This window comes from Marmota marmota, unplaced genomic scaffold, assembly GCF_001458135.2.
Source record: "Marmota marmota marmota unplaced genomic scaffold, marMar, whole genome shotgun sequence".
In the NCBI taxonomy this organism is placed as follows: Eukaryota; Metazoa; Chordata; class Mammalia; order Rodentia; family Sciuridae; genus Marmota; species Marmota marmota.
In genome coordinates, this window is record NW_025999913.1 from 7,227,145 (window position 1) to 7,243,365 (window position 16,221).

The window sequence follows — 16,221 nt, forward strand, 5'->3', positions numbered from 1 at the left end:
CCCCCCCCCCCTTACTGTTATTGAGCCCATCCTATGAGATTTTTATTTTGGTTTCAATTTTAAAATTTATACATGGTTCTGTTTCTTTGCTAAGACTTTGTATTTCTCTGCTGATGTGTCTGTTATTACTGTTGTTTCGAGCATGCTTGTAATTGCTTGTTGATGTATTTATCATGGCTGCTTTGAAGTCTTTGTGAGATGATAGTATGTGGTTTTCACATTGGTATCTGTTGATCGTCTTTGGTTCTAGGCATATTGAGTGATTTCTGTGGGAACCTGGACATTTTTTAATTGTGTTTTATATATCTTATTTAAACTTTTTGTGTTAATTGATTTCCTCTGACATTGCTTCGGAAGGAGAAGAGACATACTGCCAGCTGCAGGTGGAAGTGAACCTTTTGGTGACAGCTGAGCTTTCTTCTCTAACCTTCACTGCCCCCTGGAGGTAGAGAGGTTCCTCACTTAGTTCTGATTGGGGCTTGGGGCTTGGGCTTCACTTTGGTTTCTACTGATATCACAGTCATGAGGGGGTGTTGATATCAGTTACTGGGAATGGAAGGATGAACCAGCTCTCTGCTTGGTCTTCTGACACAAGCAGGAGTGTTAACAGGCAGGCACCTGTTGACATGCGTGGGTAGAAGTCTAGAGCCTCCCCTCCCCGCCCCACACACCCACCTTTGCTAGAAGTTGATGTTGATCCATGAACTCTTTGTTAATTGAAATGCCTAGATCTACAGGGTGGAGATAGGTAGTGTGTTTGCTGCTGCTTTAACAAAATACTTGAGACCTCATAATTCCAGCCCCCCAATCCCATGCTGGGGATTGAACCCTGCTGAGTAATTTTTAAAGAACAGAGATTGGCCAAATCTGTTGATTCTGGAGTCCCGGAGGTCCAAGAGCATGACAGTGAGGTGCTCATGCTGCCTCTTGGTAGAAAGCAGGAAGCCAGTGTGTGCTCTGAGGAAAACCAGGAGGCTGCCTTGCTTTAAAGTAGCCCACCCTTGAGGTAACTAACCCAGGTCAGAGAGTGAAGGCAATTTCACAAAGACTTAATCACATTTTAAAAACCACATCTCCCAGCACCACCAACCACAGTGGCAGTCAAATTTCAGCACTGACTTGCCTTTTGGTTTATATGGTAAAGTCAGCTTAATTTTTGCAAATTAATTATTCTGTTAATCATTGGCCTTTAAAATTTCTGATAGTTTCAAGATAGGTTCAAGACTTGGGGAAAACATAGGATTGGAAGAGGTTGTTTTTTACATTTTTGGGGAAACAGTTCTTTGAGAATTGGAGAGTTGCTGCTTTGGAATCCATGTTCTCATGCCCAATTTCTGATTCAGAACATGGGCTATAGAACAAGTTGCAAAGTTGGGTGCAGGAGTCCTGGAGCAAGAGAGCCTGGGTTCAGCCCTGGGCTCTTTTTCTTATTGTTATTTGCCTCAGTTTGACCAACTATGGCAATGATAATCCCTCTCTGCCTCGTGGGATTGTTCTTGGGATTAAATATATCAGTATGTGTGAAGCCCTTAGAATAGGGCTTGGCACATTGTCAATACTCAACAAAGGCTGCCCTTTCACTACCATTATCATTATAGTAATGGTATATTTTGTCATTTGGAAAAAAATGACTCCTCAGTAGGTGTTAAGTACTTGTATGTCTGAGATACCAAAGGGTGAGGAGCTGCAATGGGGGTGGTATGATTAGAAATCAAAAAGATAACATGATAAAAGTTCGGTATTGTTATAAAAGGTGAGTATGATTTTGAAAGAGGTTCTGTAGACTTAGGGATTTTTAGTATGTTAATAACAATGTAAATTGGAATCTGTTGTGTCAAGAGATTTTGTAGCAATTCTGAACGCCAATTTCCTGCCATTTGATTACAACTTTAAGCCCTTTCCTGGTGCATAGAAGTGAGTTGCACCTACCATCAGATCCCAGTTTATTTAGGGGGCCCTTTTGTTCCAGTCTTCCAGAATCTTGGTGGTCTCAACCATAATCATCCATAATGATAGAGGGATGGTCTCATTGGAAATGGGAACTATCACTGCACCCTGAACTATTAAGAGTACAACCCACTGACGTTAATCATCAGTGTTGCACAACAATTACCACTACCATTTCCAAATTCTCATCACCACAGGCAGCAGTTCTGTAACCATTAGGTAACCATTCCCATTCCCCTCTCCACCCAGTCTCCTAGTAACCTCTGTCCTGCTTTCTGTCTCTATGGAGTTGCCTTTTGTGACTGCTTCATATAAATGGGATGATGCAGTATTTGTCATTAGCATTATTTCAAGGTTTATCCATGTTGTAGCATGTCTCAGATCTTGGTTCTTTTTATGCTGAATTATATTCCATTGTATGTAGATACCTTACTTTGTGTATCAATAGATGGACACTTGGAATGTTTTTGGCTTTTGGAAATTATGAATAATGTAATGAACATTGCCATAAAAATATGTGAATGAGTCCCAGCTTTCAAGTCTGTTGGATATATACTGAAGAGTGGTATTGCTGGGTCACATGGCAATCTTAGGTCAAAATGTTTGGAGAAATTGCCAGTTTTCTGGAGTGGCAGTACAATTTTACTCTTTGACCAGTTATGTGTTGAGAGTTAACAATTTCTCTACATCCTCACTGGCACTTTTTTTCACCTAAAAAAATTATTATAGCCATCTTACTAGGTGTGAATTGGAATCTCAGTGTGGTTTTGATTTGCATTTCCCTAATGCCTAATAATGTTGAGCATCTTTTCATGTGCTTGTTGGCCATTTATATATCTTTTCTGAAGGAAGAATCATCTGTTGAAGTCCTTTGCCCATTTTTTTTTAACCTGGGTTGTTGTCTTTTCATTTTTGAGTTATAGAAGCTCTTTATTCTGTACACTGCTTTTAAGATCTATGATTTACAGATATTTTCTTCTCTATTACCTGTCTTTTAATGCAACCCATCTATAATTGTTCACATTCTTTTTAAACATCTTGTTGGCAAGATAGCCCACTGTCATTGCTTTCTCATGCACCTTGTAACTAGTACATAGCTAGTCTAATGAACTAGACTGAAGTCACGCCAGTAGACTTGTGAAGGACAGGACTAGGTTCTCTTCCCAGGCCTCATATTTGATGACAGCTTGTCTCTTGCTATTTTACAAGTCACCAGCATAAAACCTAGTTACTAAATATATTTGTTCCTCTCTTCTGCCTTAATGCATTCATTAGGTCTTCTCCTTTGCTCCTGAATAGGGGTTGATAATCTAATTATGTGGCTCAGATTGCATTATTTAACTTAGGCTTTGACAGGTAGCAGGATTTTGGTGTTTTTTGTTTTTTTAATGTTGCATTTAAAAAAAACGTTAGAAAGTGCATTTACTTTTGAGAAAATTAGGTTCTATTAAAGCTTAATATGTTTGTAAAATACATAGGAAAGCTTTTAGGGTGTGTTAAGCATAAATAGATAAATGGGTTAAGATAAGTAGTAAATGGAGCCTGTGGTATACATAAATAGGACTAGGTCTAAGGTACCCAGTACTCCTACTAGACACTCAATATATGTGAGATATCCAAGCCCTCAAGATTTATAACATTACTATTCAAGAGGCACTGAATAGTCAAATACATAAAAGGTGAGTAACATTAGTCTTGAAGTCTTAATTAGATCACTCATTCTGTCCCCATGTGTCCTGTGTACAAAAACAATAAAGCCCATGGGTGCTCCACAGGCCATCAGACAAAGGGCAGCTGTTTGCCAGTCTTATTCTCTGATATAGCAAGTGTGTGTGGTTGGCTCGGGACACCTGAGGGTCTCTGCTCAAATCCCCTCGTCTTCAGATCTGTCTTCAGAAAAGCTGATGATACAGAGCCATGCTGGGGAAGGGGTGTGAGGAGGATGGAGGTCCAAAGACATTGTGGAACTCAGGATTAGATAGCAGGCCTCTTTCACCAGGCTTGCAAACACACTGATGGCATTTGTTTATACCAGTTTTTCCATAGTTGCTTCTCCCGGTTTCTGGCTTTTTTTTTTTTTTTTTTTTTCGTATTGGTGATTGAAACTTCACCACTGAGCTACATCCCCAGTCCTTTCTATTTTTAGATAATGTCTCACTATGTTGCCCAGGCTGGCCTTGAACTTGCAATCCTGCCTCGGCTTTTGAGTCACCTGGGCTCCCTTTTTGTTTTAAATTGATTTAATAAACTATGTGATTTAAACTTCTCAATCTAGTCTGTGAGTCTTTGTATTCAGTGTCCTCTGGGGAGTCTGCCTGGTAGTGTACTTGAAGACTTCTGTTGCATTTCCCATGTGACAATTCATGTCAAAGTACAGAATTCATGTTGGGGGTGTCAGGTCTCTGTCAGGCATGTATGGTCTGTATTTATTCCTAACCATCTACTTTGATATTTGTGTAGAAGCAAATTTTCATCATAAATCCTCTCCTTCCTGATATTATAATGTCCCATATGCCATCTCCATCTTCCTCTTCCAGTGTTGATTCAGTAGCCATGTGTTGAGTATTCACCAGGAGTGCCAGGAACTATCCTAGGTCCTGGGAGCTGAAAGGAAAAATAAGATCCTTGCCCAAAGGTCAAAAGCTAAGGAATAGCATTACTGTATTCCGTGCAATGGCCTGGGGTGATCAGGAGCAGCTTGATTGATTTATTTTTTTTTTATTTTTATTTTTTTTGGTACCAGGGATTGAACTCAGGGGCACTTGACTACAGAGCCCCATCCCCAGCCCTTTTTGTATTTTATTTAGAGACAGGGTCTCACTGAGTTGCTTAGCACCTTGTTTTTTGCTGAGGCTGGCTTTGAACTCATGATCCTCTGCCTCAGCCTCCCTAGCCACTGGGATTACAGGCCTGTGCCACCGAGCCTGGCAGATGAAAGGGCATTTTTGATAGAAGGAGCACAGTGCTTTTCTCAGTTCTGAAAGACGCAGCTCAAGAAATTAAAGCCCTCTGGCTATCCTAGACTTCAACAAAGCGTGGCAGTGGATCTGTAGAAGCCATAGGTGTGTGACCAAGACCAGGGAAGTGCTAAGAATTCTGAGATGTCCTCAATTAAGTTGCAAGCCAGAGAATGCAGGGAGAAGAGAAATAAGGTCATTTTAACTCACAGCTTCAAGTCAAATTAAAAAAAAACCTGCTACACATTTTTTCCCCCTGTATGCTGAATATTGCCCAACAAGGCCACATCTCATTCTACTTTTGGAACTAACCAAGGAGTAGCAAAACTATTCTTTATGGACCAACCTTCTATCCTAGGACTTGGCACACTTTGTTATCCTGTCCCTCTTATGTATAGCCAATGTGGGTTCAATGTAAATGATTTATGTTTCTTCTCAAAATTTTATCATAAAACACCCCGACCCTTTAGGTGCAGTGAACATTTTCCCAGAGGCTGTTTGGACATGTTGCTGGTGGGTTAGGGAATTTTTTCCAGGAGGTCCAAAAACCTTTTGCCTACCATCTGTGTAGCTCACTTATTTATTTTCAGAGACTTCTTCTTAGTATCAAAAGTTTAAAGCAGGAAAAGGCAGGGAGAGGGTGCAGCCAGGGTAATCTCTCCCTCTTGTCCCTGACTTTGCAGGTTGTCTTGGTTCTTCCCTCTGCTGACTACCCCTTCTCACTCTGCATCTCCTTGTCTGTCTGGTGCATGTTTATCGAACACCCATTCTGTGCCAAGCCCTACATTAAATGCTGCATACCAGTTTTCCCTCTCATGGAGTGGGGAGGTGAACTTTGTCATGAGTAAGTCAGCATGTTAGGAGGTCTGTGCCACGAAGAAAAATATACTGTGGAGGGAAATGTAATTGAGTTGAAGGTTTGTTTTTATGTTGTTGGGGATAAATGCCAGCTTGACACGTGCTCTGCTACTAAGCTACAACCCCAACCCTCAAGTTGCATTTTTATTTTTAGTATTTTTTTAAATTCTTTTATTTCCTAAGTAGCATTTTAATTTTTATTATTTTTTATTTTATTTCAAAGTTGCATTTTTTTTAATAGATGATCAGGAAGGGGCTCTGCTGAGAAGGTGACAGTAAAGATTTAAAGTGGATGAAGGAATGAGCAGGGAAGTTACCTGGGGAGAGGATTCTGGGCAGATGAATCCTCCAGGAGCCAGAAGGCTGGGGCAGCAGGAGCAAGAAGGAGAGAGAAGATAGGGCTGAGTCATGCTCAGGGCTTCCTAGGCCATGGCATAAGATAAAGGACCTACTGAAGAGTTTTAAGCTCAGGAATGACAGAGTCAGACTTATAACACGAATGCTGTGGACACTACTGCAAACACACTAAAGAAGTTAGGACTGCTCTGTCATTTAACAGTGTGACTTTGTACTATCTGCCTCAATTTCCTCCAAGAAGAAAAGCAGGAGCTAATCCTAGTCCTTACTGCATAGGGTTGGTGTTAAAATTAAATGAGTTAATCTATATAAAGCATAGATTAGGATGGCATGTGCATATGCTGATATTACATGGCTTCAACATTAGATCAAGAAGCATGTGCCAGACAGGTAGATTGAAAAAAATAGGTGATTTTTTTTCATACTCTTTACTAATTTCTTGGAGCAAAGTTTATTGAATGGATCATTTTGCTTTTCAAACAAAGCTATAAACTACTTCTAAAATTGTAGAAATTGAAATTGTAGATACTTGATAGCCATGAACCGATTTGAAACATTGCAATTTGGGACTTGTTTTGGATTTTTTTTTTTTGGGGGGGGGGGGAGCTGTTAATCTGTAAAGTCAAAACATTCAAAGCTTCAAAAATGATAATGCTTAAATTGAAGGTTATGAGATTATGCATATCAATAATGGTAAGGGATGAAGGAGGGAGAAGTCATGGACGACACTAAATTTGTGTGTACAGTAAACGAGTGAATGAGTGTGCAGGAAACGCAGAGAAGGAAATCTGTAGTAGGAATAAAGAGAAAGCCATGCTGTGGACTCGTGACCCACAGATGTATTTAACTTACTCGGTCTCCCCCTTAGGTTTCTTGCGTGACCTCACTCCCTAAAACAAACAGAAACACTGCTGCGAGCCTCATTTCTCAGCCCAAGGCCACCACGTTCTCTGATGGTTGAAAGCGGCCCCTCACGGTTATCGGTCCTCCCCGATACCCGCATCTGGCTCACACCTCCGTTAATGGGGCCTTCAGAGTCCAGCCTCTATGCTCTTCTCCTGCCTCCACCTTCAGCCCTGCCCAGCGCACTTGATCTGGCGCAACACACGTGTTAAACGCGGCTTTAGTCCACTATAGTTTGGAGCTGGGTACTGGCCTTAACCCGCCCGGCGCAGACCCAACTCCCCAATCTCCAATCCAACTCCCCAGCACAGAGAGAGCCTTAATGCCCCGCCCATGCCCCGCCCCCTGGACTCCTCCCTCTGCAGTCCCCGAACACTGCGCGCGCAGCCACTTCACGTTTCAAACTCTGCCCCGCCTCCGGGAGGTGGCGCGCGCGCGCAGAGTTCTGGCCTCAAGCCCCGCCCCTTCCAGGGCCTCGCCCTAGGCCCCGCCCCACCCCGCCCCCGGACGCCAAGCGCGCGCCGCGACGTCCCGAGACCTTGGTTCGGACCTGCGTCTACTGTCCCTGCTGCTCGTGCGCCTCGTGCGCCTCGTCCGCCGGTGCAGACCTTCGCGAGAGCTGCTCGGGTACTCGGGGATTATTCTTTTTTATTCCAGTTTTAAGTTTTGGGAAGACGCTCTGCTGCCAGCTGCTTTTCGCCCCCACCATCCTGGCGAGAGCTTTAGGCCGCGTCTAGGTGCTTTTCTCCTTGCGCATTTTCTGCTTTCCGTAAGGTGGGTTGGGAGTCCTCCGGGCTCCTGAGCTCCGAGCAAATGCTCACCTGTGTAGCGCTGTATTGTTTCGTTTCCTGGAGATTCCCCCCGCCCCCGCATTTCTTAAAAAAGTGCCACTTCAAACCCATGTCACGGCCTGACCTTTAGGCCTCCCCTTTCTGTGGAAACTTAATTCTTTAAACAGGACAAGAGGGGTATGCGTTGCTTTCAGTCTCGTTAGGCTCCATGAATGCCAAAAGTTTAAGAAAGGTAGGAGTTAACTTTTTTAAGGGCGCAGCGTTAAATGTAATTATGGCTCGAATTTCCGTCTTTTATCTTCCCCTCCCCACAGTCTAAGGAGCAGTGAGTTAGATCCAAAGAGTCCAAGTTTTACAAGCCTTGAGTATTGAAGTTCTTTTTTTTTTTTATATTTATTTTTCAGTTTTCGGCAGACACAACATCTTTATTTTATTTTATGTGGTGCTGACGATCGAACCCAGCGCCCTGCGCATGCTAGGCGAGCGCGTTACCGCTTGAGCCGCATCCCCAGTCACATCCAGTATTGAAGTTCTTGGGGGCAGAGACGAAAAGTAGCATCCCACTTGTCCGCTAAAGAGATTAAAAAATAGTTGAACTTTAGGCTCAAAGAGTATTGGCTTTCTGAGTTAATAATAATGGTTAACTCATGAAAATGGTTAAATCGGGTATCTGTCCAGAGAATCTTGCTCACTTTCTTGTGGGCCTGTTAGAAAGGAGCTTGTTGCAAAAATGGTTGGCATTGAGGGAGTGTTTACTGTGTGTCGACATCTGACATCCTGCGGTGCTCACAACAGCTTTAGGAACTTAGTGCCATTGTTATCTTCATTGGAACTGAGGCTTGGAGAGGTGTAGCCTGAGACCCAGTTAGCTACCAAGGTCTTGAGCTGGAACTTGTACCTTCTTCTGACTGTTGGAGATCCAGGCTTTTAACCACCTCTGATCCAGCCCCTTCTTCACAGGTGCAGGCCTGGAGTAGTCTTGGCTGATTGCCTTGAGAGTGCAATGCAGAAGAACACTGGCCCAATGTAAGTGCACAGTCAACGACAGTGGAATAGCCAGGGCCTTCTAAAACCAGAGTTCCATCTGAAAAGAGCCCTAGAGTGGACTGCCTGGTAGCAGTATGGGGTATGAGTGGGTCACTGAACACATGGCTGGGAGCCTGGATTTGAGTCCTAGCACTGCCACTGACTAGTTGTGTTGACTCAGTCATTCACCTCTCTGAGCTTTACTTTGACTTATATAGTGGTAAGATTTGTCTGGAACCATGACTTTAATGATTTACGTGTTTTTTTTTTTGTTATTGTTGTTTGTTTGTTTTAAACATAGTTGACACTCATTTCTCCCTCTTTTATTTTCAGGGTGCCTTTACATTATTTTGGCTTTGGCTATGCAGCACTGGTTGCTACAGGTGGAATCATTGGCTATGCAAAAGCAGGTAAGAACTGTCACGTAGCTGCTTAAATTCTTCACGTTGTTTCATTGGAGAGTGAGCCCCTAGGCTCTCAAAGCAGCAATGTTGTGGGGCCACTTTGCCTTAGGCCCCAGAGCTTGGGTGCAACCAAAGGAGTCAGACTTCTGTACTTGCCTTTTGTTTATCTGGCCAAGCTGAGCCAGGCCTCTTGTTTTTGCTTCTTTATCTAACGATAAAGGCAGGGGTGGTATGGGTTGTTATTATCGTTGCCTGCCATACATCAGCCTTGACCCCAGAATGCCATCTCTGCTCCTTTCGAGTAGGAAGAGACCTCTGGTCTTCACTTACTCTTTTAAGTTTTGTGCTGGGGCCAGAACCCAGGGCTTTCTTTGCTCATGGTAGGCACATACTCTGCCTCTGAGCTGTAGCCCTCACATAATCATTTTTGAAGTCTCCTCATTAATCTACATGGGGGGGGGGTATCAGTATGCTTGTTTGCCTGTGTCCCCACTTGGCAAGCATGCACTGGGATTCTTATTCTCTCATTCTCATTCTCTCTCGTTTATAGTTGATTGACCCTATTTCCCTTTTGTGATTCTCATAAAGTCCCGCCTGTGCACAGCCTGTAGTGGGTTGATCAGCCTGTAATGGCTGTTTAAGAAAAAGCCTAACCACAGATCCACCTAGGAGGGAAGGGCGCTGCTTCCTTTCTTGGATGGAGATGACCATTTCTCCTTAGATTGGAAGAGCCCTACTGTTAGAGGAGAGCAGAATGGGGCTTGAGACCCTGACTTCTCTGGTAAGATGGACGTTTTCCTGCTTAAGGACTCCTTGGTTAAGAACCATGTGAAGAAAGCTTCTCTTGCTCTGCTCCCCTGGAGGCCAGGGGAGACTGGTTGATTTGGCAGATGAACCAAATGTCAGACATCATAATACAGCCATGTGTTTGCTTCCCTCCAGGTAGTGTGCCGTCCCTAGCAGCGGGGCTCTTCTTTGGAAGTTTAGCAGGCCTGGGTGCATATCAGCTGTCTCAGGATCCCAGGAACATTTGGGTTTTCCTAGGTATGTCTGCCCTGATGTCTCCATAGAGCATGTCTGTATCCATCCTTCGTTTTACCAGAAGGCCCTGGTTTGGTGGGATGTGGCAGATTCTTCACACTCACAAGTTTCCTGCCTCTGCCAAGGCCTAGGCAAATTTTAAAATGGGGATTTGTGCTGGTTTCTGTTTATCTTTCACGTATGGAATATGGAGAGCGTTTCATGTCTATCTTCCCTGAAAGACTAATTTTAAGCTTGCACAAGGTAGTATGTATCTATTACTCACTGCAGCTGGGGATTAACCACAGTCGGCTTGAGCATTATTGAATTGTCTGAGGTAGCTTTGCATCCATGTTGCGTTTTCCTATTTGAAAATCGCCTTGCTCTTTAGCGATCGGCTAATTGTGTAAGACATAGGCCTTGCCTTCAGGAAGCTCTCGGATCTAAGGAAGTCAGACACAGATGTAGAAATGTGGAACTGTGAGCAGTCCAGGCAGGGAGGAGTGTGGGGAAAGGGAAGATTACTTATCAGGGTGGCTTTGGACACTTATTTGTTGGGCTCCACCCAGGTGTCAGACACTGCGAGGATGCGAGTGCCTCCACAAGCCCACAGTGTATCAGGTGCTGCTCTGGCCCTTATGAGGGTGGGAGGGAGGACAGGCATGTTCACACAGTGGTCTGTGCACATCTCCCTGGGGAGCTCCCTTCCCAGCAATGGCTGGCTGGAGACAGGCTGGGAAAGGAGGATGTGCCTGGGCTCGGCTCTGCTGAACAGCTTCCTCATTCATGCTCTGGACTGACTGTGAGCCTGCTCTCCCCCATCTCATCCTCCACTCCCAGCACTCACCTCCTACCTACTTAAGGGAAAAACCAGTGGCCTCTGGGTGGAGACTGCCCTGCCTCCATGAGCCTCCAGGCCTCCCTTGCCCTGTTCCCCTCCTCTCCAGGGCAGTCCCTCCACCTGGGCTCTGATCTCCTCCCTACTTTCCAGACTGCACTATCAAGAGTCCCTCCTGTTATTTGTTTTCCCCCTTTTTGGTGGATCCCTCTTATTGGTGCTCAAATGTGCTCATCTCTCCCCCATTTAAAAAAGCAAAAGGACCTCTGGTGACCTACTTCCCTTTACAGTTGCTGGCTTTTCCTTCTTTTTCAGAAACTTCTCTAAAATTCCATTTGTACTTCATCTTCATTTCTTTCCATCTCACACGTTGTCAACTTGCTTCAGTCCCCATTTTTATCCCCCTTGTCCGTGGAATGGTGTCCCTGAGGCTGCCAGTGACCTGCATTTGTGCAAACTCTACTGTCAGTCCTCGTTTTACATGGGCTGTTGGCTGTTCCCAGCACGTGTGACCTGTCATTTTCTGTTCCTGATTTTTCCTTTTGATCTTCTCATTCTCCTGTGTACCCATCTTCTTTTCTATCCATTAAATACTGATTCCTAAGACCTGGCTCATTTTGTCTTCTTTATACTCTCTTGACTTGACAATGTCATGGAAGATCGTTCATAAACACCAAAGACTCACAGGGAGTCACCAATGATGCCCTCCTAGCTGTGCTCCCATGTCAGCAGCTAGCTGGCTGAGTGATCTTTAGCTGTCTCAGGGCATCTGCCTACACCTGGCTGCATGATCTCACTCACTAGGTCTTCTCTTCCTTTATTTGGGTCTTGGTTCTTCTCTTCCCGCAGCCTGTCTGGTATGTACTGGCAAGTCCTGTTAATACCAGTAGTACCCTAAATTGTCCCCTTCTCTATCTCCACGGCTACCTTCTTACCCCCAGTTCTTCTCACCTCTTGCTTGTATTCCTGAAGAAATTGCTTCATTGATACCCGTGTCTACCTTCTGGTTTCTCTACGGTTTGTTCTCTGGACACAGCTAGAATTATATTTTGGGGCTACAACTCTGCTCACATGTCCCTCTGCTTAATAGCCTTGAAGGGCTGCTTGCTGTTAGGAGGAGGACCACAGTCTGGTGTGGCCTTCGGGTCTGCAGGTGGTCAGGCCCCTCCTCCTCACTAGCCATGTCTTCATGGGTGCCACAGCCACTTTTTGTTTCCTTGAGTGCACCGCGTTCCTCCTCCCCACAGTGCCTGTGACACGCTCTTCCCTCTGCCTTGCCTGAGCTCCCTGAAAGCCTGGTCCCCCATTATGTTATGTGTGTAGCATTAATTGTACCTAGAATACAAATTTTACTTACTTTTTGTATGATTCTTGAGTGTGTGTGTGGGGGGGAGGGGTACTGAGGGCTGAACCCAGAGTCCCTCTACCTTTGAGCTACGTCCTCAGCCCTTTATTTTTTTGAGACAAGGTCTTGTTAAGTGGCCGAGGTTGTGCTCCCTGTGCCTCAGCCTTCCTAGTAGCAGGAGTTCCAAGTGTGCGATGGCTGTTACGTGGCTGGCTTGTGTGATTCTTTACCCTGGTTACCCCTGCAGACTCCAGACTCTCTGAAAGGGTAGAGACCCTGTTGATACAGTTGCCTTCTCAAGCACCAAGTGCTCTGCTTAGCAGTCGTCAGTGTTTGGATAGATCCCCAGCAGAAAGATGGAGAGGGAAGAAACACAAGGCATGAAAAAATCATGTAACATTTTGGACAAAACTAAGGCATTTATGGCTAAAGTGTGCGTTTTGCAGAAGAGTTTTGGGAAATTGAGGCCAGAAAGGCAGGCTGGGCCCAGGTTGTGAAGGGTCTTCTTTGGTCAGAATTTGTGCCTAGACCTTTAGAATGTGGGCAGCTGTGGAGCTGGCCCCGCCTGAGGCAGGAGGAGAAAGTGCAGGATGGGGTCAGGGCTTGAAAGCAGGGTGGGACTTTTGGCATTCCAATGCTCTTCTAGAAGATGCAAAGACTTTTGACTCTCTTTCACCAGCTACATCTGGAACCTTGGCTGGCATCATGGGGATGAGATTCTACCATTCTGGGAAGTTCATGCCTGCGGGTTTAATCGCAGGGGCCAGGTATGTCGCCTTCTGTTGCTCTTACTTACCAGGATGCCGTTCTGGCTACTTTTTGGTACTCAGTCCTCAGTACCAAAAAGTAGCCAGAGCTACTTTATACATTCAGAAATTTACATGTTTGAGTAAATTTTACCTGATCCTAGATGTCAACTCAAATTAATTCATACATAAATAGGACAGGCTTCAAGAGCAGTTATTGATTTATATGTCACAACGGTCTAAGGATCTTCATTCACTATGGAAATGGTTTTGCTTTTAAATTGCTCTCTGGTGGTCCAGGTGCCTTCCCACGGTGCAGAAGCCTCAGGGTAAAGCTGTGACTGTGGCTGCCACGTGGCTTTCAGCCCGGGCTCCACATTTCTTGGTTGTATACTTGTTCTTTGATACTGAAAATACTGCTAAAAGGAAATTGTGATGGACTCCTCTGTTTTGTAATCAACTTTTATTATCAAAAACAAACACAATTGTCTTAAATATTGTAGTCCTTACATATAATAAAGACATCCTGAAGGCAAGGGAATTTTTAAAAATCTGATTCAGAAAAAGTCATGGTCCCCATCTTTGGTCGTAGTACGCTGTCAAGCAAGGGCTGTAAACCGACTGGAGATTTTGCACTAATTAGCTCTGTGACCTGGGAGGCCTTGATTTCTCTTGCCTTCAATTTCTTCATCTCTTCATGTTATTGGCCGTTGGATTGGAACCACATGCTGTTCTCAGACCTAAGTGCAGTGTTGCTGTGTGGTGCTGTTTCCTTTTTCTGGTTTCTTCCCAGGGAGGATTGTTCCACCTTGGTACCTCCCTTCCTGTGCAGCTGTAAGGGAGAGCTGTGACCTGCAGAGTACTAGTCCCTTAAAAAATGGTCACCTGTTCTGTCCTTTTCCTGATGTTTTTTGTTTGTGTTTCTTTTGAACAGTTTGCTGATGGTTGCCAAACTTGGAATTAGTATGTTAAATAGACCCGAACCATAGGGTCACATCCCAGCTTCGACTCACGAAGAATTAGAAATCTCCAGACTTCCACTGTTCTCAGTGTATTGAGGGAAAGAAGTGCAGCACATTTACACGCTCTGACATTTTACTTCAAAAACCAAACCAAAACAACACCAAATTCGTTGGGGGGAAAATTAGTCATTACTGTCACAGCCCTTCAAAGGTGGCGACGATATAGCACAAGAGCTTACTGGCTCCTTTGTATGGTTCAATTCATTGATGAAATCAGGGTGTTAAATGTGAGGTGTCAACATTGGGAGTCCTGAAACCCAGAAGAACAGTATGAAAAAGTGTCATGGTGAGATTTCAGATGTGTGTTCTTTTTTCATTTTACAGCACAGCCCTACTCTGAGATTATGTAAAATGAAATATCAGTGAAAATAAATTTTACTATAAATAACATTTTCTTTGGTGTCTTCTTTACCAGAGCTGTCAGAAATATAGAAGGAGATTGGAGATTGGATAGAAATATAGAAGGAGATTGGAAATATAGAAGGAGGTAAATGTGAAAGTTTTTTAATTGCCCATTTTGAATAAGGACCAAGGATAGTTATTTTGGTATACATTGCCTGCGAGTTTGTTTTAATAATGATCTCTGAGGATTTCTAAGATAAGAACTATCAGAAGGAAAAAAAAGAAAAAGAAAGAAATTTTGTTTAAGTAGTTCATCTATAAATGTGAAACTGAAAGACCTATCCAGAGCTTGAATTACCTAGCATTGGACACAGTGACTGGATACTGGCACATTTTATTTTACTTTATTTGAATATGTTCATTATTGAGAATTAACCTACTAACCTTATCCCCTGTTTGGTTTTCTTTCTTTTTTTTTTTTTTATAGTTTTGTTTTTTTTAATTACAGTGCTGGGAATTGAACCCAGGAACATTCTACCTTTGAGCTACTTCCTCAGCTCTTTTCATTTGAGACAGGGTCTTGCTAAATTGCCCAGGTTGGCCTTGAACTTGGCAATCCTCCTGCCTCAGCCTCCTGAGTACCTGGGATTATAGTCACACACCACCAGGTGGTTTTTCCCTCTTTAAAAAAGGAAAGGCTAGCCAGGCATGGAGGCACACACCTAATCCTGGCAACTTGGGAAGCTGAGGCAGGAGGATCACAAGGTTGAGGCCAGCTATAACAATTAAGCAAGACTCTCAGCATCTTAGACCATCTCAAAAAATTTTAAAAAGGGGCTGGAGATGTAGCTCAGTGGTAAAGTGCCCATGGATTCAGTCCTCAGTACCAAAAAAAGGGAGGTGGGTACTTACTTCTCTCTTACATTGGTTGAATTGAGTGTTTAATTCAGGCACTTGGGTATTTGCTTAAACTTTTTTTCTTTTTTTGTGATACTGAACCCAGGGATTTGGGCATGCTAGGCAAGTGTTCTATTGCTGAGCCACCTCGAGCCTGAAAGTGGCCCCAGTTCCCTCATCCTTTTTTAATGTGACATCCTTTTTTAATGTGTACCTTCACCTTCCGGCTCTCCAGACAGGATGCTGCTTGACAAGGCCGCCCTTAAACCACAGTGCCTAGAACTTTGTGAGGGATGTGACCAGGGTACTGTATTCTGGATATACAGTTCTGTTAATGTAGCCAAGAACAAAATGAGAATTTGGGCAGCCCCATCACAACACTGACTCATTAAGTTTTTGGTCTCCTGGGACCCAGGTGCTATGGACAGTGATCACTATAGTGAAATGATTGATGGTTGATGGCAAACACTTGCAAATACTTTAAATTAGAAATGATTCCCCGGTTTCTAATTTGAATTGCCATTCATCATATAGTTAGTTGTACCAAATTCATGATTTAATGTGGGAGCCATTCTGAATGATTTGCGCCTTCCATCCTGAAGCGAGAGGCTTTGACCAGTCACTACCTTTTGTAGTGACCTGGATGTTGTCCTGGTCCAGGAAGTAGAGGGTGTGTCTTTAGATGTGGGAATGTCACCCTTGGAGTTGAGCTACACCCACCTGTTCCTTTGTAATACTACCCCTTTGCCCTGTTTGGGATAGAAGTTT

At 43.9% G+C, this 16,221-nt stretch overlaps 1 protein-coding gene across 3 annotated transcripts in view; it reads left to right on the forward strand.

The window, feature by feature from the left end:
* Window positions 1–7,498: 7,498 nt before the first annotated feature.
* The window catches only part of LOC107149245 (transmembrane protein 14C), a 64,244-nt gene continuing 55,521 nt past the window's right edge, over window positions 7,499–16,221 (forward strand). For 2 of the 3 annotated variants that reach the window (XM_048799789.1, XM_048799788.1), the window contains exons 1-5: window positions 7,499–7,649; window positions 8,774–8,839; window positions 9,173–9,249; window positions 10,186–10,287; window positions 13,126–13,213. In XM_048799789.1, the coding sequence (XP_048655746.1) occupies window positions 8,817–8,839; window positions 9,173–9,249; window positions 10,186–10,287; window positions 13,126–13,213 (290 nt within the window). In that variant the 5' untranslated portion in view covers window positions 7,499–7,649; window positions 8,774–8,816. Of the gene's footprint in view, window positions 7,650–8,773; window positions 8,840–9,172; window positions 9,250–10,185; window positions 10,288–13,125; window positions 13,214–14,126; window positions 14,605–16,221 lie in introns of those variants that run through there. The other variant, XM_015494003.2, reaches the window with a different exon arrangement.